The sequence below is a fragment of the Hylobates moloch genome, unplaced genomic scaffold (genome assembly GCF_009828535.3).
Source record: "Hylobates moloch isolate HMO894 unplaced genomic scaffold, HMol_V3 SCAFFOLD_8, whole genome shotgun sequence".
Taxonomy (NCBI): Eukaryota; Metazoa; Chordata; class Mammalia; order Primates; family Hylobatidae; genus Hylobates; species Hylobates moloch.
Genome location: NW_026652283.1, coordinates 71,292,453 through 71,315,737, shown reverse-complemented (window position 1 = coordinate 71,315,737; position 23,285 = coordinate 71,292,453). Strand labels below are relative to the sequence as shown.

The window sequence follows — 23,285 nt, the reverse complement described above, 5'->3', positions numbered from 1 at the left end:
TTTAGAGTGTAATGGTGACAGTTTCCTATAAACCTAATATGGAGGACACATCAGACCTCTAGCTGGTTGCTTGGTTCAAAGAACAGAAACCAGTCTGCTCGTTTCTGAATTGGAGGATTTGCCATAAGAACTGCTAGCTGGAGAAGATTGAAGTCTTATGTTGTTAACTCTTCTTTGGTCATGCCCATGCCCTGTTGGTGGCCTGATTGGCAGAGAGTCACATCCTAACTCTCAAAAGCTTTTAAACCCACAGTCAGATCGGCAGCCAGTATACACATGTACAAAGAAAGTTTAACCAAAAAGTAAAGGATATTTTCTCCAGTGAAGACACCTATTCCTGGAGTGAAAGAGGTTGGACACAGAGAGGATGCCCAGAGATTGAACGTTTGAACACTGTTATTATCACAGAACAACCGTCAGAGGAATTTAATGTAATCTCCAAGTACTTAATCAGAACCTGTCACTCAGCTGCTGGCCACAGAGGTCAGGGTTATATGGTCTGGCCAGGTAGAGAGAACCACCTGGATAGCACTTTATGTAAACAACACCAAGGGCTAGATCTTATTTCCCTTTTGCAGTGGGAGCTGCTCTCTCCTTGCACTTCTGGACCCTGCAGTGGTCTGCTGGGTGGAGCAGGTTTGATGTGATTCACAGTTCCCTGGGGACTCAGTGGGGATTCCATAAGGATCACTTCCTATACTTTTCTTTCAGTCCTACTTCCCTCACTCCTCCCCTGTTCCCTGAGCTCCTTTCTGCCCTGAACATGTAGTAAGTATCATGGACTTTTCAGCTACAGTCAACGCTGTTCCCTCTGCCATGGGTCCCTGCCTTCACCTCCATGCAGACATCTTACTCATCCTTCAAGCCCAGCACTGTCTTCTGGGAAGCCTGATTTTCAGCTCCCACTCTCGTTCAGAAAATTTAAATCCTTTTTTTCTGGGTTCCTGTGTTTTCTTCACTCCTGGCTGATGCCGTTAACATTAACATTTAGTCCACTGTGTACCAGACATATAGCATAGCATCCTCTGTCTTTAGTGGAGTGTGAGCTCTGGGAGGGTAGGGACTTCCTAGCACAGTAAAGACTTGTTGAATAAGCTAACAAACAGAGTCAGTGAGTGTGGCAAGGAGTACATATGTTTTAGTCATTGTCAACAAGTGTTTGTTAAATGCTTACTGTATACCAAAATGAACAGAGATTAAGTAGAGATTTCAACTTTTAAGCAGCCCCTTTTGATGAGGAATGGTGACACTTGGTGTCAGGGGAGCAGGTAGAATTGAGGTGAGACTGGGAGGCTGAGCAGAGTATTGATGAGAAGGTGGTGACAGTGACCATGGCTACAAATAGAGGCCAGTGTGGTCACACTCCTTGATTGTAACAGATGGTCAGCTTGGAAATAACAGGCATACCAGCTATGTTTCTCTCTGTTTTATATTACCTTTTTGGAGATAGTTTTCCCAAATCACATTACTATACGTGAGACCTCAGCTGCTTGGCTTCCGTATACTACTCTTCCTAAGAAAAATGGAATTGATATTCTACATGAGGAAACATCTGGGTCCATTCTAGAAAAGCCCATCGGGCCCAGTATAGTTTCTTCAAGGTTTACGATGTCCAACAGAGTGCTGAGTCTCTGCAAGGAGATCAAGCATGGGCTGGATGTGTTAAATAATATAAAGGGAGGCATCAAGGGCTCTTCCCTGCTCATGTAGGTGAGGAGAGGGCCTGTGGGGTGATGGAAATTGTGTTAGGGACATATAAAGAAAGAGAAAGACAGAGATGGCTCATGGGCCTGTAGAGGCTTGGTAAATCCAAAATTTGCAGGATAGGCAGGCAGGCTGGAGATCCAGAGAATAGTTGCAGTTTGAGTCTGAAGGCTCGCTGCTGGCAGAATTCCCTCTTCCTCCAGGTAGGTCGGCCTTTGCTCTGTTAAGACCTTCAACTTTGCCGGGCGCAGTGGCTCATGCCTGTAATCCCAGCACTTTGGGAGGCCGAGGCGGGCAGATCACCTGAGGTTGGGAGTTCAAGACCAGCCTGACCAACATGAAGAAACCCTGTCTCTACTAAAAATACAAAAAATTAGCTGGGCGTGGTGGCACATGCCTGTAATCCCAGCTACTGGGGAGGCTGAGGCAGGAGAATTGCTTGAACCCGGGAGGTGGAGGTTGTGGTGAGCCGAGATCGCACCATTACACTCCAGCCTGGACAACAAGAGTGAAACTGTCTCCAAAAAAGGGGGAAGAAAAAGACCTTCAACTGATTGGATGAGGTCTTCCCACCTTAAGGGGGAGTAATCGGCTTGGCTCAGAGTCTACTGATTTAAATGTTAATCTCACTTAAAAAATACCTTCACAGCAACATCTAGAATAATGTTTGACCAAATACCTTGGTATGGTAGTGGCCTAGCCCAGTTGACACATAAAATTAACAACCACAGAAATGAAGAGACAGAATGGCACGATGGAGAGAGAGTTGGAGCTGTGGGCTAGACGAGCCACTGACGACTTGGGTTCCAGCACTGGAGCCACTGGGACTTGAATCCTGACTCTACCACCTTTCAGCTGGCTAATCCTCGGCAAATTTCATGCTCTCTCTGGAGCTTCGTTTTCTTATCTGTCTGGTATTGTGAGAGAATGTATGTAAAGCAGCATAGTGCCTAGCATATAATATGCTCTCCATAAGTACCCACCGTTTATCGAGTTTTCTAATGTTATAAGTACCCACTGTTTATTAAGTTTTCCAATGCAGACTCCAGAATACATGACCTCATCTGTACAGTGAGGGAGCTAGACAAGGCCTCTCGAGTACTGATTTTATGACAGGTCCAAGTGAAATTATTAACTGGACGCCCTCTGGTTATTGTGTAGTGCCAAGGCCATGAGGCTAAACCATACTTTGAGTCTGAGCATTTGGAATTAGCATTTGGTTCTGGGATTGGAAATGTTTTCTTATCAAGGAAGGCTGTTTACTGCCTAGCCCATTAGTCACTTCCTTTTTACAGCCCCACACACGTTTTCACTGTCTATAAGCTGCTAGGAATGTGTTTCTTCTTACTGTAAATGCTTCTCCCAGAGCATTTTTGACTCTACTAAGATTGTTGTCTAATGGGGCACCTTGAGCGCCCAGAGTTGAACTGTTGGCTGTTGTTTTTTTTTTTTTTTTATGAGAATCTCACTTTCATGTTTTGGAGCTTTTCATTTAGTGCAATGTTTATCCTTCCAGTGGAGCTGCCCCACCTGACATGTCAGCAGGCCCTCCATTGTGCAGAAAAAACATGTGTACTCTGAGGAGCTGGAAAGTGCTGTCTTGTCACGTCTTTGCACCATTTTCAGCGGTGCTTTCAATGATGTTGCTCACTTTCATTGTGTGCCTCTTCCCTCTCTCCCTCTTTGTGTCTGTCTTTCTTTCCTCCCTGTTCTTACTACTGTTCCCTCCCTGGGGGAGTTTTATCTTTTGTATCATTTGGCAGCAGCTGCCCTTGGCCATCCCTGGGACTCCGAGCCAGGTGGGGCCACTGCCCCTGTGGCACTTGCCCTGTTGTGCCCTATACTGCTTCTCTGACTCCTTCTGGAGAGGGTTTCCTGGGTGAGACCCTGTTCCCCTGGAGGTGACCCTCCTCCCCCGGCTGCAGACAGTCCAAAATGGGAAAGGGCTTGGAGCCTTTTGGTAAAGTAGACCTTTTTTGAAAATAAAACTTTTTTTATTTAATGTGAGAAGAGTACCTAACATCTACTCTCTTAGCAAAGATTGTGGATATATTATTATCTAGAATCCTCGTGTCGAACGTTAGAGTTCTGGCCTTATTTATCCCTACATACCTACAACTCTGTATCCTTTGACTTACATCTCTCTCTTCCCCGCAATTCCTGGTAACTACCTCTTAGTTATGATGCTAAATCAGTTAATACAGGTTGAGCATCCTTAATCTGAAAATCCAAAATCTGAAATGCCCCAAGATCCGTAACTTTTTGAGCACCAACATGACACCACAAGTGGAAAATTCCACACTTGATACCTTTGCTTTCTGATGGTTTCATGTACACAAATGTTGTTTCATGCACAAAATTGTATAAAATTACCTTTGGCTATATAAGGTGCATATGAAACATAAATGGATTTCATGTTTAGACATGGGTCCCATCTGTAAGATATCTCATACATATGCAAATAGGCAACTCTAACATCTGAAACAATTGTAGTCCTAAGCATTTCAGATAGGGATACTCAGCCCGTACACATAAAACTAGTGCAGTGCCTGAAGCATAGTAAGTGCTGTTTAAGCTGTTATTGTTGCGGTTTCAAGGCAAAAAGTGGCCATTTCAAGCACTTTGGGACCGAGCTTGTAACTCCTTACTCATTTGACGGTACCAATCTGGCTAAACCCCAGTTCTACACTAACTCAGGAGTATCTTTCATTTTCGCCCGGTGACACTGAACAGCACTGGAGAAAACTGCCACCCACAGACCGATTACGCATTTGTGATCCCCAAACTCAGCCAGGGCTACTTCACCATTCAGCAGCCCTGCTTGTCCCCAGCTTCTGTCTCAGTGGACAGTGACCTTCTCCTGTCACCTGCCTCTGCATTCCACCTCCATCTCACCTCTTCTGAAACTTTGAGCAACTGGTTATCTCATGCTCCTGAATCTTCACCCAAATTATCTGCTGTTGCTGACATTTCCTTCCTCGCCCACCTGCAGATAGATAAGGTCGGGTCTTTCTTATCTTAAAAGCAGAACAAAATTAAGCCTTCCTTGTCCCTGCATCTCCCTCTGACCCACGACATTATCTCTCTCCTTTCCCTGGTAGCCAGGCTTCTTGCACAGCTTGTCTGTACTCACTGTCTATTTTCTTATTTTCTCCCACTCTTTCTCTCCACTCTTGGTATCTTTTCAACCTCCAGTGATCTGGTGTCTGCTGCCCTGCCAGCCCTTCCTGAAGCTACCAGGCAGGGGTTCCTAAGGGCCGCCTTTCTCTGTAGTGCTCAGCCCCGGGACTGAAGTGCACCTTTGCAGCTTCTGGGGCACCCCCACCCCACACTCCTTCCCTCTTGACTCTGCTAGCTGCTTTTCAGCATGCTTTGTAGGCTCTGCTTCTTCTTCCTCCTTTTTTTTTTTTTTTTTCTTGAGGCAGAATCTCACTCTATTGCCCAGGCTGGAGTGCAGCGGCATGATCTCAGCTGACTGCAACCTCTGCCTCCTGGGTTCAAGCAATTCTCCTGTCTCAGCCTCCCAAGTAGCTGGGATTACAGGCATGCAACACCATGCCCAGCTAATTTTTGTATTTTAGTACAGATGGGGTTTCACCATGTTGGCCAGGCTTGTCCCAAACTCCGGAGCTCAGGTGACCCACCGACCTCGGCCTCCCAAAGTACTGGAATTATAGGTGTGAGCTACCGTGCCCGGCCTGCAGGCTTCTCTTCTACCTACACTTTAAGTGTTGGAATTTCTCCTGGACTTGCCTCTGGTATTTTTTTTTTTTTTCTGACATTCCATGATTTCAACTAAAGTTTATCTTTAGGCCAGGCCTTTTTCCTGAACTTTCCATTCGTGCACTATAGTAATCTACACAGCCTGCCATAATAAAATGCAATAGATTGGATGGCTTAAACAACATTTCTGACAGTTTTGGAGGCTGAGAAGTCCCAGATTAAGGTGCCAGCCAATTTGGTTCCTGGTGAGGACTCTTCTAGCTTGCAAACAGCTGCCTTTTTGCTGTGTCCTCACATGATGGAAAGAGAGGGATCTCCTACATCCCTTCTTATAAGGGCATGAATCCCATCATGACGACTGCATTCTCATGATCTAATTACCTCCCAAAAGCTCATCTCCAAATGCTATTACATTGGGGGCTAAAGCTTCCACATGTGAACACCAGCATTCAGTCCATAACACCCAACAGCCTAATAGGTATCTCTACTTGACTGTTACACAGACTCTTACAATGTCAACAGGTTTAAAATTGAACTCATCTTCTTACCTGCAATCCTGCTTCTCCTGGTTTTTTCCTATAGGATGCCATTCTCCACTCAGTCACCTGAATCAGATATTTTATAACCCCACCCCCGCCCCGACCACAGACAAGCAAGCCCTGTGATTTCTGCCCCCTGATGATCCTTCAAATCCATCTCTTCTCCATGTTATTGCCATTGGCTTCACTCAAGCCCTCATATTTTCCACCTAGAGTATCGCTTTCTCTCATTGCTTCTGGATCTATCCTCCATACTATATCTAGAGTGAAATTTTGAAGGATGAAAATGTTTTGGTATTACCTGCTTTCAGTCCCTCAAGATAAGATGCCGACTCTTCCTGGTCAGGTCCCTCTCTACGGGACCACTTGCATTGCCTGACATGCTGTGGACTTCCTGCCTCTGTGCCTCTCTGCCCCTGCCCCCGCACCCGGCCAAACCTGAGAGATGTTCTGATTCCACCTGGGCTTCTGGCGAGGCCCTGTCCAAACCCTCTGTGTCTGGGGCTTCTTAGTTCTTGTTATTAGGATCTCCAGGGATGGGAAGTAGACAAGCAGCCTTCTCCTGCAGCCTGTTCTCCTGTTTTGCTACCCTGACACTACATTACTTACTTTGTCAGTATTTATGGAACACTTTCTCTGTGCCAGAGAAACATTTTTAGGAAACATGAATGAGACACAGCCTGGCCTCAAGTCTGTAAGGGAAGATTGATGGCCAGGCACATCCAATATCATGTGCTAAGTGCACAGAGCACTGCAGGAACCCAGCTTCTCCTGATCACTGACAGAAATTTCACCCTGCTTTTTCCTGCACAGGCGTGGAGAACCAAACGCTTAGTTCCCAGCACCACCCACCTACCAATCCTCTATCTCTCAGGCTAAGCCCCCAACCATCAAGACGGTCACTTCCGGGTGCAGGGTGTGGTAGAAAGCAGGCTGCTCCCTGTGCTCCCCGCCTACTGGCTGACCAAGGGGCAGAAGAGCTTCCCCTTCCCTGCCCCCACTAGCCGCAGTCAGAACCATCTTTTCTGTGAAACACCTTTGCAGCCCTCCACAGGACTGTCTCCTCAGCTCCTGGAGTAGCCAGGAAGAAAACCAAGCCCACTGTTTACTTTCTAAATGCCAGGCTTGTTTCCCTTGATGACTTGTGTAGGTTTGCATAGGAAAACTTCTTAGAACAATTTGTTCTACGAGGCAAGCACTCAAATGGCCAAGGCCTGCTTGCCTGGGCTAGCTTCAGCACTGGGGCATCAGCTCTGTGTCTCCTGCTTTACATCCACCTGTTCCATCTTATAATTGGTGCGTGGCCTCTGAAAACTCATGAGAAATCTTATTTAAAGATGGCAGTAATTAACCTAATTGCAAATATAGAAAATGAAAATATTTCCTATGAAATGCCCAGGAGTTGTCAGATGTTTTTACAGAATCCCAGAAATAGGATCAAGGAAGGAAGATAAGTAAGAAATAGCAGGGTTTTCATACATTGGTATTAAGCAGTATGCTGTGCCTGTGCTTAAATATTAAATAAAGACATGGCCATTGTCTTCAGTGGAAAGGAAGAAATGTGGGAAGTAGAAAAATTAGATAAGGAAGCATGGAAAAGCAGCCACCCCATCTCTCTCCTCCTCCCTGTGCCACTTCCTGCAGGCCTCTTCCTGGCTTCTGCTGTTGGTGAGAGGATCAGGCTCTGAGGGCTGGGAGATTGATACTGTGTTAAAATGCGGCCTCACATCTCCCTGCCTTATTCCTCAGTCATGGAACCCTACCTGTCCATCTAACTGAGCCTCTAATTCTGTAGTTAAAGAAACAGGGCCCAGAGAGTGAGGTGATTTGCTTCTTGTCCAGCAGTTCATTAGAGGCCCAACCTCCTCATTTCTGGACCCCCGGGCCAGGGCTCTTTCCCTTGGCTGCTTCCATTCCTGAGCTGCGATGACATGGAGATGACCAGCATCCCCTTCTTCCAGTGTACCTTGTCAATATATGCCTGTGAACCTGGCAAAACTTTTACATCCAGGCTTGAGGAAGTATTGCTTTTGTTTCTGGACTTTGAAAAGATAGTAAGATGAGAACATCTTACTGGGCTGGAAATGCACTTTAAAGTACTTGAGTGAAAAGATGTGTGAAAATGTTACAAAGCCAGTGGCATCCCTAGGCTCGACATGCCTGAAAGCTAAAGTATTAGGAAAGGAGGACTTTGTTCTCGGTGTTTTCATTCTCTTCCCTCCCTCCCATGTTGTCCCTGCAGGCCGCCAGCTCACTGGAGCCGAGAGGGCCTCCATGGCCACTGCGGAGGAGACTGACATCGACGCCGTGGAGGTCCCACTTCCAGGGAATGATGTCCTGGAATTCAGCCGAGGTGTGACTGATCTAGATGCTGTAGGGAAGGAAGGAGGCTCTCACACAGGCTCCAAGGTAGGCAAGAGATGGCCCATCTGTGTGATCTGCACACGTGTGCCCTCAGGTCATCAGTCGCTTCCTAGCCCCTGCCAGCTCAGCTTCCGAGTGAGGCACTCCATGGTACAGTGGCGGTGCCAGAGCACGCTTTACCGCCTTTCAGAGGGTCTGACTTCCAGAGGATCTGAACACTAGATGCTACTGCAGGCCAGGATGCTGTGGAGCTGATTCCTGACACACACTGCCCTCCCCAAATCCCACCAATATTTGGTCTCCTACTCCCTGGCACCCTCTTCCCTTAACAGCATCTCATCTTTGCACAGTATTTTGCAAGGCTCACTCTGGCGCGCGCACACACACACACAGACTCCCCTGTGACTTAGCTAATAGAGCAAAGTCAGTTTGGGCCCGCTCTGCCTGCAGTAGCGGTGGTATACCTTTGGTAATTTCTGTGGATAGCACTATGGAGTCTGGAAATTGGCCCACTGGATGTTAGAAACTGAGAGACCCCCTTAGTCATCATCAGCTCCAACCTAACATCATATAGGTGAGATGACTGCGGCATCTGGGGGTTCCTAATGTGATCCAATTAAGAAACAAAGAACTTGAGACCAAATTCCAACCTGAAGCCAGACCTTATTAAAAATGTTTTAAACCCAGAAGCAAAATTACTGACCAATAGCTCTACCCTTAGATTCCCAGGCGGTTTATATCACGGCACCTCTCTTTCTTTAACATTCATATCTTATCTCACATGGAGGTTTGGAGGGCAGTTTGGTTCCAAACTAGCTGCCTGACGTTTCCTTTGGAACCAGTTTGTCCTCTACAAGTGGAAATAGCCCTGTTTCACTGGGGGCCTTCCCTATGTATGTCTGAAGAAGTCCTCACAGCAGAACTGCCAGAAACAAAATATCTTTCCCTGCCATGGAATTCTATGAATCGTAGAAGCCATCTTGGTAAAAATGCCCACAGGAGAGAGAGACAGAAGGAAAGGAGGGAAGGACACAGGAACTTCTTTCATCTAACAGGATCTCTCCAGATCATTATATATTTTAGGATCCAAACTTCTTTGCCGATGGTTCTCACCAGAGGCAGTGGAGGGCAGGAGGTAGCCCCCTCACATGGCCCCTTCCTCCAGGACCCAACTCCACACTTCTCCCAACAAGGGAGAAGGAACATCTCAGACCCTGGAGGAGGGAGCCCTAAGGACACAGCAGAGTAGAGGATTGAAGCTGTCTCCTTCCTGTTATCATGGTGGGGTGGACGGAAGCTACGTTTTCCTAAGATAGATTCTTCTAAGTCTAGAACCTCAAGGAACTCAGTGACAGGGTATCATTGGAAGCGGTGGGCAAGAGATGGAGCAGTATCAGCCATCAGTCTCCCATCATGTGGGGTCAGTTACCGAGGTGTCCGCCTACGATTTTCTGACTGTGTGATATCAGCGCAGGCAGCTACACCACTTCCTTTCTGGGCCTCTACTCCCATTTCCATTGAAGATATAGTGCTGTCAGCTTATGGGTTGTAAGTGCGCCAATTTGCTCCTCCTGAGTGCATGCCAAAGAGAGGGAGGCCCCTCAAGATGGCTCCTGCCACGTATCATGTCCTGTCTTCTCCTTCTCCTCCAGGTTTCGCACCCCCAGGAGCCCATGCTGACAGCCTCACCCAGGATGCTGCTCCCTTCTTCTTCCTCGAAGCCTCCAGGCCTGGGCACAGAGACACCGCTGTCCACTCACCACCAGATGCAGCTCCTCCAGCAGCTCCTCCAGCAGCAGCAGCAGCAGACGCAAGTGGCTGTGGCCCAGGTTCTCCTCAGCCTCCTCCCTACTTCACAGGCTCCACTCTCATGGGCTTGATGCACCTTCCCTAGCGAGGGGCTCAGGGCAGTTTTAAAATCTAGGGAGTCATAAGGAATCACTCATGCTATTGGATCATTGCTTGTTGGGGAGTGGGGGCAGCAGGAGGGGGATAGATGGGGGATGCAGTTGAAATGGAGAGGCACATTTTGGTTTCCCATGTATCCCCTGCTCTGAGCTGGGCTTGGCTGGCTTGGCTGAATGTTGTTAATGACTTGAACTGACCAAGGGAAAAGATGCACACAATTCCACCCTTCCTTTCCTGCCTTATTTTCCTGACGTTTGGGGTGGAAAGTGATGCCTTTGGAGTCAGAACAGTTGTGGCTTTATGGTACCACTCTTAAAACAGCTTAAAGTATGAATTTGTGCCAAACACCGTTGTAAAAAGATTACTACCCTAGTATCCCAGTCTCCATGTCTATGACAAGTTTCCCAGCCTTCATTATGATCTACTTATTCCAGGCAGTATTTGATTGGAATTCATTATTGTAGGATTTAACTTACAGGAATTCAGGTGTATTATTTGAGCCATAATGAAAAGAATTGGCTTAGATCTCAGAATCAAGGTGGTGTTTGTGCCCCAAAAAACTTGTTGGGGGGCTGCTACATTACAGGGGAGGGTGAGCTGATTTCCCTTGCTGCTTTCAGCAGGGATTCCTCCTGTTTGCTTTCTATAGAGGGCGCTGTAGTCCACATCTTTCTTGGGAAGTCTGAGCTTCCTCTCTATCATGGGCACTCAGGGAATGGTGAAGACATTCATTCATACCCCAGGCTGAATCCTGAGGCGAGAGGCAGGTTCAGGACCTGATGAGTGCATGAAGATCTTAGGAGAGGGGGCAGTTGGGGCTTGGGAGAATTGGTAAAGGATCTGGCAAGGCAGCCTGCATCAACATTCTAAATTTGCTTGACCAGACTGTTGACCACTTAGGTTTTCTGTATTCTAGAATGGCGGGGAGCAGACTTCTCCAGGGAGCACTTATTGCTCTCTGTTATGTCTTCTGCTTACTCTTGTCCTGGCTCTTGAGTGGACTGAATCATCCAGCCAGAGATATCCTTTCCATCTTTCCACCTTGAGGAGGCATCTGGCAGCCTGGCCATAACAGGATCTGCTATGACTCAGGGTTTGAAGAAGACCTTCTTGTAACACGGTCTCCTGACCTGGGCCTGAGATGCAAGGCTCATGGATGACTTTTGCAGCCAGGTTTCAGGAGAGTAGAGTCAATGGGACACAGCTCTCAAGTTATTGGAGTCTTTTTTAAAAGTCTTACCATGAAACAAAAGGATATCTCGTGATGCTAGGAGGATTTGCAGGTGTTCCCAAAACAGCAACGGAGAGGGGGAATGTCATTAATGGCTTCTTATATTTGGAGAAAAAAATCATTTCTCTTTGTCAAATAAAAGAAGCCATCTCCTATAGTTAATGATGGCATAGCAGTCTGAGAATCCCCTCCTTAGCGTGACGGTTGACAGGAGCACAAAGACTAAGCACTGCAGCATGGGTCCATTCTCAGACTCATTTCATTTCTACAAGTTTCCCATTGAATACAGAACATAATACTTTTATTTTGCAGCGTATCAATTGCCAAGTAATTATTATTTATCTAAGAATGGGCTTGATGCATATTCATGATATGATTTTATCAGGAAGGCATTTGAATTTGAAGTCACTGCTAAGTACTAGAGAGAAACTATTTGCAAATGTGTAATCCACACAAGAGTGTTGTGGCAGTGGAAGGAAGCATTCAATCTCCAAAGCAACAAGACATGTAACTTATCACAGGTCTACCACAGTCAGGATGAAACCTTAAGAGTGGTTTTCTGGCATAGAATCAATTGTCAGTCTCCATGGGAAATCCTGCCCTGGCCCTGTTTTAATTGCATCTCTCCTAGAAGACAATGAATCTAGGGGAAGGAAAGGGTGTGGTATTAGGGATTTGCTTCATGAGCCTCCCTCGGTTCTAGACATGTCCACAGGCTAAGCACCCTTAGCCTCTCACTCACTTGGTATCTGTTGAATATAGTTGCCCTGCTTGACTCTCAATACAAGCAGTGTGGTGATCAAAAGGCCACCATAGTGCCTCTGTGTCCCACGTTGGTGAGACGACTTCAGGGAGAGTCTTAGGCTTCCAAAATCATCAGATAGGACAGGATGTTGGGGTCATCTGATAGGTTCTTGAACATACTCCTGTACCTCTGTCTGCCATGCCCATCTGTCTCTGACTACCTTCTTTCTGTTCGCATCTTGCTTTTGCTGTCCGGGACCACAGCAGGGATATTGTACATTTCAGCTGGCTTTCAGCTCTCCTGTCCTGCAGATGGATTCAGTCCTAAACTGACCTTCAGTTAGAGGTTTCTCTGCACACTGTTCATTCTTCCACTTTGTTTGTAGCGTTTAATTCAAGGGCTTTTTATTAGTGTCTGTATCCTTGGGTAAAAACAATTACGTAAGATGTAGCTAGAGTAATAGGTGGGTCTTCTTGGCGTCTTTCACACATTTGAAATAGACCAAGTATAGCAAGCTTGGTTTCTCTACGCGGGTGGGGCTGATTTCACTTCCAGCACGAGGTCAGCTCTTACTTGTTCTGTCAGACTCTATTGCCACCAAACTGCAAGGCTTCTGTCTGTCTTTATTAAACTACCAGCAGTCCCCAGAATTCCAATGAGTAAAACTGTGACCTCAGCCTTTCAGGTGGGAATAGTTTCCTTCTCTCAGAGAGCATCCAAATCCTCCTATGTTGTTCCTGGATAAAAATCTAAGGATAAAGACAGTTTCTTGCAGACAAGTGTACCCTTGATGTCACTTGTTGCACTATTTATGTCCCCCCCACCTCCGCCACCCCCATTTCTTCCCACAGACCAGTCTAGTTCTGCTGTTGCCATGGGGACCAGGCTTAGGTTTCCTTCACAGTGTCTTGATTTGGTCTAAGACCGCAAGACCTCTCCCAGCCTCACCCTAAATTCGTTCTGAGCTGGTCTCAAAGGGGCCCGCCCTGACCTTAAACGTATATGGGCAAAGGTGGTATTCAACCAACTCTTAAGTATTTCCAGGTTAGACCTCAGTGTGTAAATAGTGAATACCCAAGTCCCTCTGACCACTCTTCTGACCCAGCATGAGGCTTGCCTGGCTGCACTAGCTTCCTGCTTTTAGGTGAACCAGAAGTTCAAGGGTGTGAATGAGAGTATAGCTAAGCCTCGAATCGAAGCTGGGATGTAGCTGGCACCTGCATGGCCGTGGGCTGGGCTGACATAGTCTCAGAACTGATCTGGGCACTGTGGCTGATTGGCAAGTGTTAAGTAAGCCAGGTCTATTCACAGTTTGCCAATTCCTGGCCTTGTTCATGAGGAAGTGTTAGTACAGTTCAGTATTGCTATTTAAAGATTTCTCCTCTACCTGCTGCCACTTCTGCTTTTTCAGGAACAAGGAATTGGTTATTTATGCTTCGCAATCATGTATGCTGTAGTTACAGAAACAGTGCTAACAAAACTCTGCATCCCCACCCCAGGCCCTCTATTTAGCATCTGTCCCTGTGGCTTCTCCCAGTCCCCAGCACCCTGGCGTGCACTGCCCAAGTCCCTGCCATGTGCATGCTGAGACAGCGGCGCCTGCCTCTGCTTCTGTGTCCAGTGTGTGGTGGGGCAAATTGCTCTGGTTCTCTCCACTGCCATTTCCATGTGCCTGCTACTCCCTAACTTCAGCCTGGCCCTGCCCTCACTTCTGATGGAGGAGCTGGAGTCCAGGCAAGTAAGCTGGAGAGTGAGGGGGCTAATGGTCTGGTGTGGCTGGGTGGGTTGAGGGTGGGTTTCAGAGTTTGGGAAAGCAGTGTAGAGCTGGAGGGTGCAGGGCTGAACTTTTGTGTGTCATGATGAGGCCAGAGTGCAGAGCTGGACATCTGAGCCCTGGCACTCCGGGCATGGCCTTAGTGTCACATCACTCTGTGCCACATCACTGACTTAGTATGTAAGTACAACATTCATTGCCAAAGACAACACAGTGCTGCAAAGGAGACACTAATTTGTACCTTTCCTGAAAGAAATATGGTCTACTTTTACAAAAGGGGCTTAATTCTTTGAAAGAAAAGCGTGCTAAATACAAAAAAAATATCCCATCTGGTGGGGAGGAGGTGGTGCTCTCTGCCCCTGTTGTATGAATGGGGAAACAAAGCACAGAGGGCTGTAGCAGACTGCCCAAACCAAGGCTTCACATAACGCTGCCTCGTTTCAGTGCTTCAAGTTTGAGCCTACATAGTTATAAAACTCTGTGCCTCAAAGATAAAAGAAGTCCAGGCTATTTTGTCTCAGTGTGGCCTGGTTTGGGCTCTCCTGCAGCACAGCCTGCCACAGCGTGAGGTTTGAGCCTTATGCCCAGTACCACTTTTGACAGCTGCAGAAGCAGAGGGCTCATTAGTGCTGGCTCAGGCAGTGGCAGCAGCGAGTGCTCACATATTCACAGGACTTGAAAATACCTGAAATAGTGTAACTGGGTTTACAGAGGTAAAACTCTTATTTAATCTGGTACAAGGAGCATTTTCTCATGGCACTTAGTGCCAGTGGATCTGCGATGGGAAGCATTTGAGTCAAGGGTCTTCTTTTAGGTATTGCTGGTACTCCACCATTGGAACTTGGGTACCTGCAAAAAAAGCTTTCAACTTTTTTCCTGGCTTCTGTAAGAGGGGACTTTTCCTTCACCCTCAATTCTAATTCTCTGACTTCACAATGAGGAACTGAGAGTTTTCTTCAATGAGCCATTAACAAATTGCCTCTAGTACTGACCACGATATCAACCTGGATGTGGAATTATCAACTGTCTGAGCCTCAAGCCAGTCCTCTCGGTTGACAGATGGAGAAACTGAGGTCCAGAGAGAAGTGAATTTTCTACAACTGCCTAGGGAGTACCCAACAGACAAGCACTCCAGCTCCTGGTCTGGTGCATTCAAATGGCCTGTCCTGTTGGGATGTTCAGACTGGGAAGCAGGAAACTGACTCTGGGCTGGCCGTGGTGGCTTACACCTGTAATCCCAGCACTTTGGCAGGCCGAGGCAGGTGGATCACTTGAGGTCAGGAGTTCGAGACCAGCCTGGCCAACATGGGGAAACCCCATCTCTACTAAAAATACAAAAATTAGCTAGGCGTGGTGGCAGGCACCAGTAATTCCAGCTATTTGGGAGGATGAGGCAGGAGAATTGCTTGAACCCAGGAGGCAGAGGTTGCAGTGAGCTGAGATCACGCCACTGCACTCCAGCCTGGGTGACAGAGTAAGTCTCAAAAAAGAAGAAAAGAAACGAAACTGACTCTGCAGCATGTGTGCAGAGAGCCCTCAATAAGTGCCAGTTAGAGGTATGCAGGATTCTCTACTTTCTTTGTTTATATCCGCCAAAAGACTTGTTCCGCATTTCTCTCTGGTTGGTTTGGTTCCAAAGAAAATGAAAGATGAATAATTTAGTAATTTTATTTGCTCAGTAGGTTCCTTTTGATGACACTCTTTGTTGGAATAAGTAACGGTACTCATAAGTGCAAGATTAAGATTACCCTTCTCTGAGGCTTATCTGTGAGCTTCCCACAGCAGTTGTCCTGTTCCTTAGAACCAAATAGATTTGGGAGACCCCCAGCTGAAATTTCTCCATGCCTCTCTTTCCAAAGAGGAGAAAACCTTAATAGCCACCCACCGTCTGACATCCAGATTAAAACATTATTGACATTTCTTTCCCTGTTGAGTGGATATAGGAAGAAACAAACTCAGTTTCTTCCTGCTATACTGTCACAACATACTTCTATGACCAAATGTATGGGGCTTTTTCCCACACACCAAGCAAGCAAGCAGTTCTGCCGACGACACACAGTGTCCTCTAACTCAGTTTGATTCTGATACTATCTACCTGGAAGCAGCATCAGATCCCACAGTTTGAGGGCTCAATCCCACAAGACGTCCCCCCATTTCAGACACCAATCACAAGTAATAGTTTGTCACCTACACCTCTGACCAATTGGCTATAAATTGGTGTTCCCACTACCCTCTCCTTGGACTCAACTGATTTGCTAGAGCAACTCACAGAACTCAGGGAAACACCTACATTTACTGGTTTATTTTAAAGGATATTATAAGGGATACCAATGAATACCAGATGGAAGAGATGCATAGGGAAGGGTCTGTGGAAAGGGCGGCAGAGCTCCCATGCCCTCCCCAGGTGCACCACCCTCCAGGAACCTCCAAATGTTCAGCTGCCTGGCAGCTCCCCAAACCCAGTCCTTTTGAGTTTTTAATGGAGGCTTTATTATGTAGGCATGATTGATTACATCATTGGCCACTGGTGATTAGTTTAACTTTTAGCCCCTCCCCTCCTGGAGGTTGGGGCATGGAACTGAAAAGTCCCAACCCTCTAATCATACCTTGGTCTTTCCTGTGACCAGCCCCCATCCTGAAGCTTCCAGGGCTTCCCCAACCACTAATCATCTAATAAGCATACAAAAAACACTCTTACCACTCTGGAGATCTCAAGGGTTTGGGGAGCTATATGTCAGGAAACAGGGATGAAGACCAAACATGTATTTCACTGTATCACACCTGTTCTCACCCCTCCCCAGATCTTCTCTCAATTAATATGAGACAAAAAAATGAGTCTGACTTCTTGACCAAAATCTCAGTTCTGTCCTTAGCAGCTTTATGGAGGACAGATTTACTTCAAATTCCTTAGGCATTATGCCCCTGTGGCTCCACTCAATTAGAAATAGGGTCAACAGCAAGGTCAGGGCCTCCAATCTGGGCAAGAGGGAGGCAGCCACTGTATCCACAAGAGTAATTATCTGAGTGCTCATTGCTGGGAGGGGCACACCCTGGGCCAGCAAGTCACTTGGCCAGGGGTGGCCAACTGTGAGGTAGCACTGCCCTTTACTCCCTAAAATTGTGAATCTCTTTGGAGCAAACTCTTCTTCAGAAATTTGAGCATTTGTTTTCTGAGCAAGACAATCAGCTAATGCTTTCAACTCCCCATCCATCTTCCTGCATCCTCGTCCCACCTCTCCTGCCCCCAGTCACCTGGCTCTGTCTTTACCCACACCATGGTTTTGGTACAAGAACACCCTTTTCCCCATAAGCTACATTGGTCCAGGCCATAAAAATTCATTAGTTCCCTTTCTTCAGGGGCCTTCTGAAACCCTCCCTGGAGAACCCTTTATTCACTTCTTTGCACAAGAATCACATATGTGTGAACACTGATATTGGCCTTCTAACTCAGTTTCTTCAAACCAGGGTCCTGGTCTGGTTGCCCCTGTCTCCTCCCACTGAGTTTTATCTCCACATAAGTATTGCTCACCAAGAACAGAGCTGTTGACACCACTGGGCCTCAGGCATGCTGAATGCATCGCTGCCGGCTGCTCTGCCTTAAGAAGGTTGGAAATTGATGAGGGTGCCACAAACCGTTCACCTCAGCCCTTCTGGGCTGGTTGGAGGAGGCCCTCTCATGAGTCAGTCAGCAAATGTTTGACCCCTACCAGGTGGTCCTGGTAGTATGTGGTGTGAATCATGGTCCTAGATGTCTGCCATAGCAAATAAAAAGGGAAGACAGGGAAAGAAGCTGCCGCCTACAGAGTGGCTTGATGACAGCTGCCTCACTAATTTAAAAAGCCATGTGTAGTGCTTCCTGTTTCTCACTATGTTTGGGTGAGTGGGGGAAGGAGAAAGATTATATGGGCTCTGTTGTGACACTGTTCTTAGCCAGTGGGTCAATAGATGAGTTTTGGTTTTGTTTTTTAGAAGACGGGATGAGAAAAGAGTGCCCCCTTCCACCTCCAACATGGCATGCCATACTAGGTGCTGAAGGAGTTCTCTAAGCAGGGATGGAGCACCGTGCGTTTGTGTGTATATGTGCACGTGTGTGTGTGTGCGTGTGTGTGTGTGGCAGGGCTAGGGGGTCGATGGCTCTTTCCTGCCTCTTGCCCTTTGTATGGGGCCCAGAGTAGTACCTTAGTGATGCATCATGGCCTTCCCTTAGGACACACCGCTTCACAGTGCCAGTGAACCCACTCCTTTTGGCTCCTCCTCTGGAATGATAAGCCCAGATGCCCATGAAGGGCCTCTTCTTGAACTGAATGTGGAGGGCATCTCTGGTACCGGCCATCTGCCAGCAACTCTCATGTGCATTCATGTCCCTCTCTTCTCTCTGTCCTGTCTTCTCTGCCACTGCCTCTTCTCTGCAGGTACACTTGCTGAAGGACCAATTGGCTGCTGAGGCTGCGGCGCGGCTGGAGGCCCAGGCTCGTGTGCACCAGCTTTTGCTGCAGAACAAGGACATGCTCCAGCACATCTCCCTGCTGGTCAAGCAGGTGCAAGAGCTGGAACTGAAGCTGTCAGGACAGAACGCCAGTAAGCCAGTGCCCTGCCCAGCCCCGCTTCCTCTGTGAAGGCTCTGGAAAGAGTGTCACTTTCCTCAAGTTTTTGGTGGTGCTTTCTTGGACACCTGACCTGCCCCTATATTCCAGCAGAAAACATTGGCAGCTTTGTTTCCCCATTAGTATACTTAATGAATTACAGAATCACATGCCCAAAGGAGATCTCGGGTACCTTCTAATCCAGGCCCAGGGCTGGACTTTGAATGTCTCCCGAGTCACTGCTATGTGCTCATCCAGTCTCTATTTGATAGGGGCTCAGGTACTCTATGTTCTAGGGCAGCCCAATTCTTTCTCAGAGAGCTTTTGCAATCAACATACAGTATACTCAGCACCTATTGGGTGTCATGGTCTCTGTGAGCTCTGTGGGAGACAGCAAATTGTTTCTTAGTTTACTACTCTGCGCTATGTATTTCAAGACTCTGTCACATAGAAAAAGCTGGGAGCAGTATATCTGTTCAGTGGATAAGGCAGTGGAATCACTGGCTGCACCGCTCTGCTGGGCAGTGGCAGAGGTTGCCTGGCCCCTGCTTGAGAGGCTGTCTCTACACTCAGCACCCCAGGGCTGGACTGGGCAGCTGTAGATTGCAATACATTTTCACGCCTTCCTCTTGAGCCTTTCCGTGGGTTGTATGCAGGCTGAGTGTGTGTGGGCTGTGGACCAGCAAATACCCATTGATCACATATCGTGCCAGAAACTGTAATATAGTTTTTTGCATGTGAGCTCATTTAATCCCTGTAGTTCTGCTGCAGAAAAATGGGATGCCATTTTACAGATGAGGTAACAGACTCAGGGAGGTTAAGTAACTAGCTCAAGGTTATAGGCCTAGCAAGGAGCAGAGCCAAGATTCAAACCTCAATCGGATTGCAAAACTGTTCCGACTATACCAGTGGTTCCCCCAAACCATCCCATGAGCTCTTTAAAAAATGCATCTTACTGGGTCCAACCTACAGAGATCCTGCATCGTTGGGTCTAGGGCTGGTCTGGGAGCCTGTATTTTTAAAGTAGCCCAGAGGTATGGATTGGAAACCAGTGCCCTTCACCACCCTGGAAGCCTCTCTGGATTTTCCAGATTGTTCATTGAAACTCTGCTGTATCCTAATTAATGCTTATTTACATGACTGTACTAAAGGTTACCACAGGCTTCTAACATGGTTCTCTCAGTTGGTACCTTTTTCCTACCACTAACCCTATTCAGAGCCTTCAGTGGCTCCCAGAACCATCATACGGTTCTCATGTCCCCGCCTTTACCATGTCCCAAAGCTCCTCCCCTCCAGCTAGGTGTGTCTGGAGCTATGTGGGGGCAGGAGGAAGGGTGAAGTGTTAAGAGATCCAAAGTCTGGGGAGGTGCTGCTAAGCTGGTCTGGGAAGGGCTTTTGCTGGGCACGGGCGGGCAGAAGGTGGGCATCCCAAAACAGAAGGCGGGCATCCCAAATCAACAACCTTGCCTAACGCTGCCCCTCTGCTACCTCTTGTCTCCCCTGCAGTGGGCTCCCAGGACAGCTTGCTGGAGATCACCTTCCGCTCCGGAGCCCTGCCCGTGCTCTGTGACCCCACGACACCTAAGCCAGAGGACCTGCATTCGCCGCCGCTGGGCGCGGGCTTGGCTGACTTTGCCCACCCTGCGGGCAGCCCCTTAGGTAGGCGCGACTGCTTGGTGAAGCTGGAGTGCTTTCGCTTTCTTCCGCCCGAGGACACCCCGCCCCCAGCGCAGGGCGAGGCGGTCCTGGGCGGTCTGGAGCTCATCAAGTTCCGAGAGTCAGGCATCGCCTCGGAGTACGAGTCCAACACGGACGAGAGCGAGGAGCGCGACTCGTGGTCCCAGGAGGAGCTGCCGCGCCTGCTGAATGTCCTGCAGAGGCAGGAGCTGGGCGACGGCCTGGATGATGAGATCGCCGTGTAGGTGCCGAGGGCGAGGAGATGGAGGCGGCGGCGTGGCTGGAGGGGCCGTGTCTGGCTGCTGCCCGGGTAGGGGATGCCCAGTGAATGCGCGCTGCCGAGGAGAATGCCAGCCAGGGCCCGGGAGAGTGTGAGGTTTCAGGAAAGGATTGAGATTCTGCTTTGGAGGGTAAAGTGGGGAAGAAATCGGATTCCCAGAGGTGAATCAGCTTCTCTCCTACTTGTGACTAGAGGGTGGTGGAGGTAGGGCCTTCCAGAGCCCATGGCTTCAGGAGAGGGTCTCTCTGCAGGACTGCCAGGCTGCTGGAGGACCTGCCCCTACCTGCTGCATCGTCAGGCTCCCACGCTTTGTCTGTGATGCCCCCCTACCCCCTCACTCTCCCCATCTCCGTGGTCCCAACCATGAAGGGAAGCCATCCGTACCTTCTCAGGTACTTTGTTTCTGGATATCAGGATGCTACCAGTTGCCTAACCCTCCCCCTACCTTTATGAGAGGAATTCCTTCTCCAGGCCCTTGCTGAGATTGTAGAGATTGAGTGCTCTGGACCGCAAAAGCCAGGCTAGTCCTTGTAGTGTGAGCATGGAATTGGAATGTGTCACAGTGGATAAACTTTTAGAGGAACTGAATCCAAACGTTTTCTCCAGCCAGACATTGAATGTTGCTACAAAGGGAGCCTTGAAGCTTTAACATGGTTCAGGCCCTTGGTGTGAGAGCCCAGGGGGAGGACAGCTGGTTTGCTGCTCCAAGTCACTTAGATCTGATTCTTGTTTTGAAAGCCCTGCCCTGTCCACCTCCTGCCTGTAGCCCAGCCCATCTAAATGGAAGCTGGGAAGTGCCCCTCACCTCCCCCTGTGTCCTGTCCAGCTGAAGCTTTTGCAGCACTTTACCTCTCTGAAAGCCCCAGAGGACCAGAGCCCCCAGCCTTACCTCTCAACCTGTCCCCTCCACTGGGCAGTGGTGGTCAGTTTTTACTGCAAAAAAGAAAAAAGAGAAAGAAAAAAAAGAGTGAATGCAGGCTGATAGCTGAGACTGTGAGACTGTTTTTGTCCACTCTTTTGAATCACTGCCACTTGGGTCAGGGACCACAGCCATTGCCACCCTTGGCCCATCTCTCTGGGTGCATGCCTTGAGCACACCTGTAAAACGTGCCATGTGCAATTGTCTTATCTTTTATGATCTAGGCTTTGCCTAGGGATCACCACTCCTTAACGGGCTGGCTGGGGCAATGAGGAAAAGCTCCTTTGCTCATGTAAGGCCATAAGTGGCTGTTAACAGATTTTCAAATGCCTGAAGAGATTGCTGAGACCTGCTAGAGTCTTTTGTTCAGGGAATTAAGTCTTCATCCTAGACAACAAGGTACAGATGCAAACTGCAGTATTATTGGAGGGTCAATCGGCAAGGATATGATTGTCCCAAAATGGAGTTCATCGACCCTAGCTTTGCTTTAGAATGTATACAAATAAAAGTGCAGTCCTCTTCTAATGGCCACAGTTGGTTTTCTCATAGCCCAGAAAGTCCAAATTAAAGGAAATAAATTCAGTTTTATGTTAGCCTTCCTTGGTGCATCAGGGTGTCAGTGGAAATAGAATCGGGTGGTGTGTGTGTGTGTGTGTGTGTGTGTGTGTGTTGTGTGTGTGTGTGGTGTGTGTGTGTGCACATGTGTTTATATATACATGTGTGAGGGAAGGTGTGTACATATATGTAGGGTTGTGCCAGACAGAAAAGAGTGGGGATCTCCAGGGTGTTTGAATCAGCCACAGATTTGTGTTTTCTAACATGCATTTAGTTGGAGAGGCATGGTTCTGTTTGTTTTGTTTTGATCTAATTTGCCATTGGAAATAGGTACAGTTACACAGAGAAGGAAGAACCAGGAAAGTGAGATCCATGAAACTAAATGAGCAGCTGTCAGAATCCAGTGTGGCTGAGCCTACCTGGCTTATGAAATCTAACCCAGGGTTCCTTGAGTCCAAGACCGCTTAGATTATTAAGATTTTGAACTTCCAGAGGAGTGAAAAGTCCGTTTTCTGGACGTAAGCAGGAGCTGAGGATAAAGCCAGAGGCCAGTGGATTAGGTGTATGAAATGTGCATGGAGAGGGCTTGTGTGGGATGTGGCCAGGGAGTGGGTGAGGAAGGCCATTTCTAAATGGCCTGTAAAAACTTGAGATTGGATAGAGGAAACGAAATGGAGAAATTAAAGAATTGGAGAAATTAGTTATCTGTGTTGCTGACTTTGGGACACATCCAAGACTCTTGCCCTTGGGGTGTTCCATGGTGGTTTCTTCCTGCCTGGGCCCCTCCCTTTCCCCAATTCAGGCCCTCCCTGGAGGACTAGTTTGTGTACTGGCATCCTCCCTAGTGGACCCAAACCAGTGCATACTTGGTGTGTGGAGATGGGAGACAAAGGACAGATCTAGGAGCCTTGAAGGATCACCAGCCACCGACCCTCCATCAGGGCCAACGGGGCAGGAAAGGGAACATTGCAGACCTGATTTCCCAACGATGTCACCCTGTCCTCCCTCCTTGCTTCTTGCTCTGCTAACTCAACTCTGCCTTCCTCTTTTTCATTCTTCTACTCTGCCCTATATGGAGGACAAATGGACACCAGGGGTGCTAACCTTATTGGTGCCTGCCCCAGCCTGCCCCAGGTGCCAGCAGACTCTCGTGCACAGGAGGCTGCCACAGTTATGGAGCCAGGAAAGAATTTCTCTGCACTGGATGGACTGTATATTGGGATTAAAAATTATATTCCTTATATTCCTGCTTATATCAATGCTCTCTCTGTAAAACCTCTTCC

At 47.9% G+C, this 23,285-nt stretch overlaps 1 protein-coding gene across 5 annotated transcripts in view; it reads left to right on the top strand.

Annotated features, from left to right (window-relative positions):
* The window catches only part of LOC116473317 (uncharacterized protein C1orf226), a 312,082-nt gene that overhangs the window by 275,094 nt on the left and 13,703 nt on the right, over window positions 1-23,285 (top strand). For all 5 annotated transcript variants that reach the window (XM_058441986.1, XM_032161143.2, XM_058441988.1 and 2 more), the window contains 4 exons: window positions 8,209-8,375; window positions 9,983-10,159; window positions 18,401-18,566; window positions 20,078-20,230. In XM_058441986.1, coding sequence (XP_058297969.1) covers window positions 8,209-8,375; window positions 9,983-10,159; window positions 18,401-18,566; window positions 20,078-20,230 — 663 coding nt within the window. The remainder of the gene's footprint in view (window positions 1-8,208; window positions 8,376-9,982; window positions 10,160-18,400; window positions 18,567-20,077; window positions 20,231-23,285) is intronic.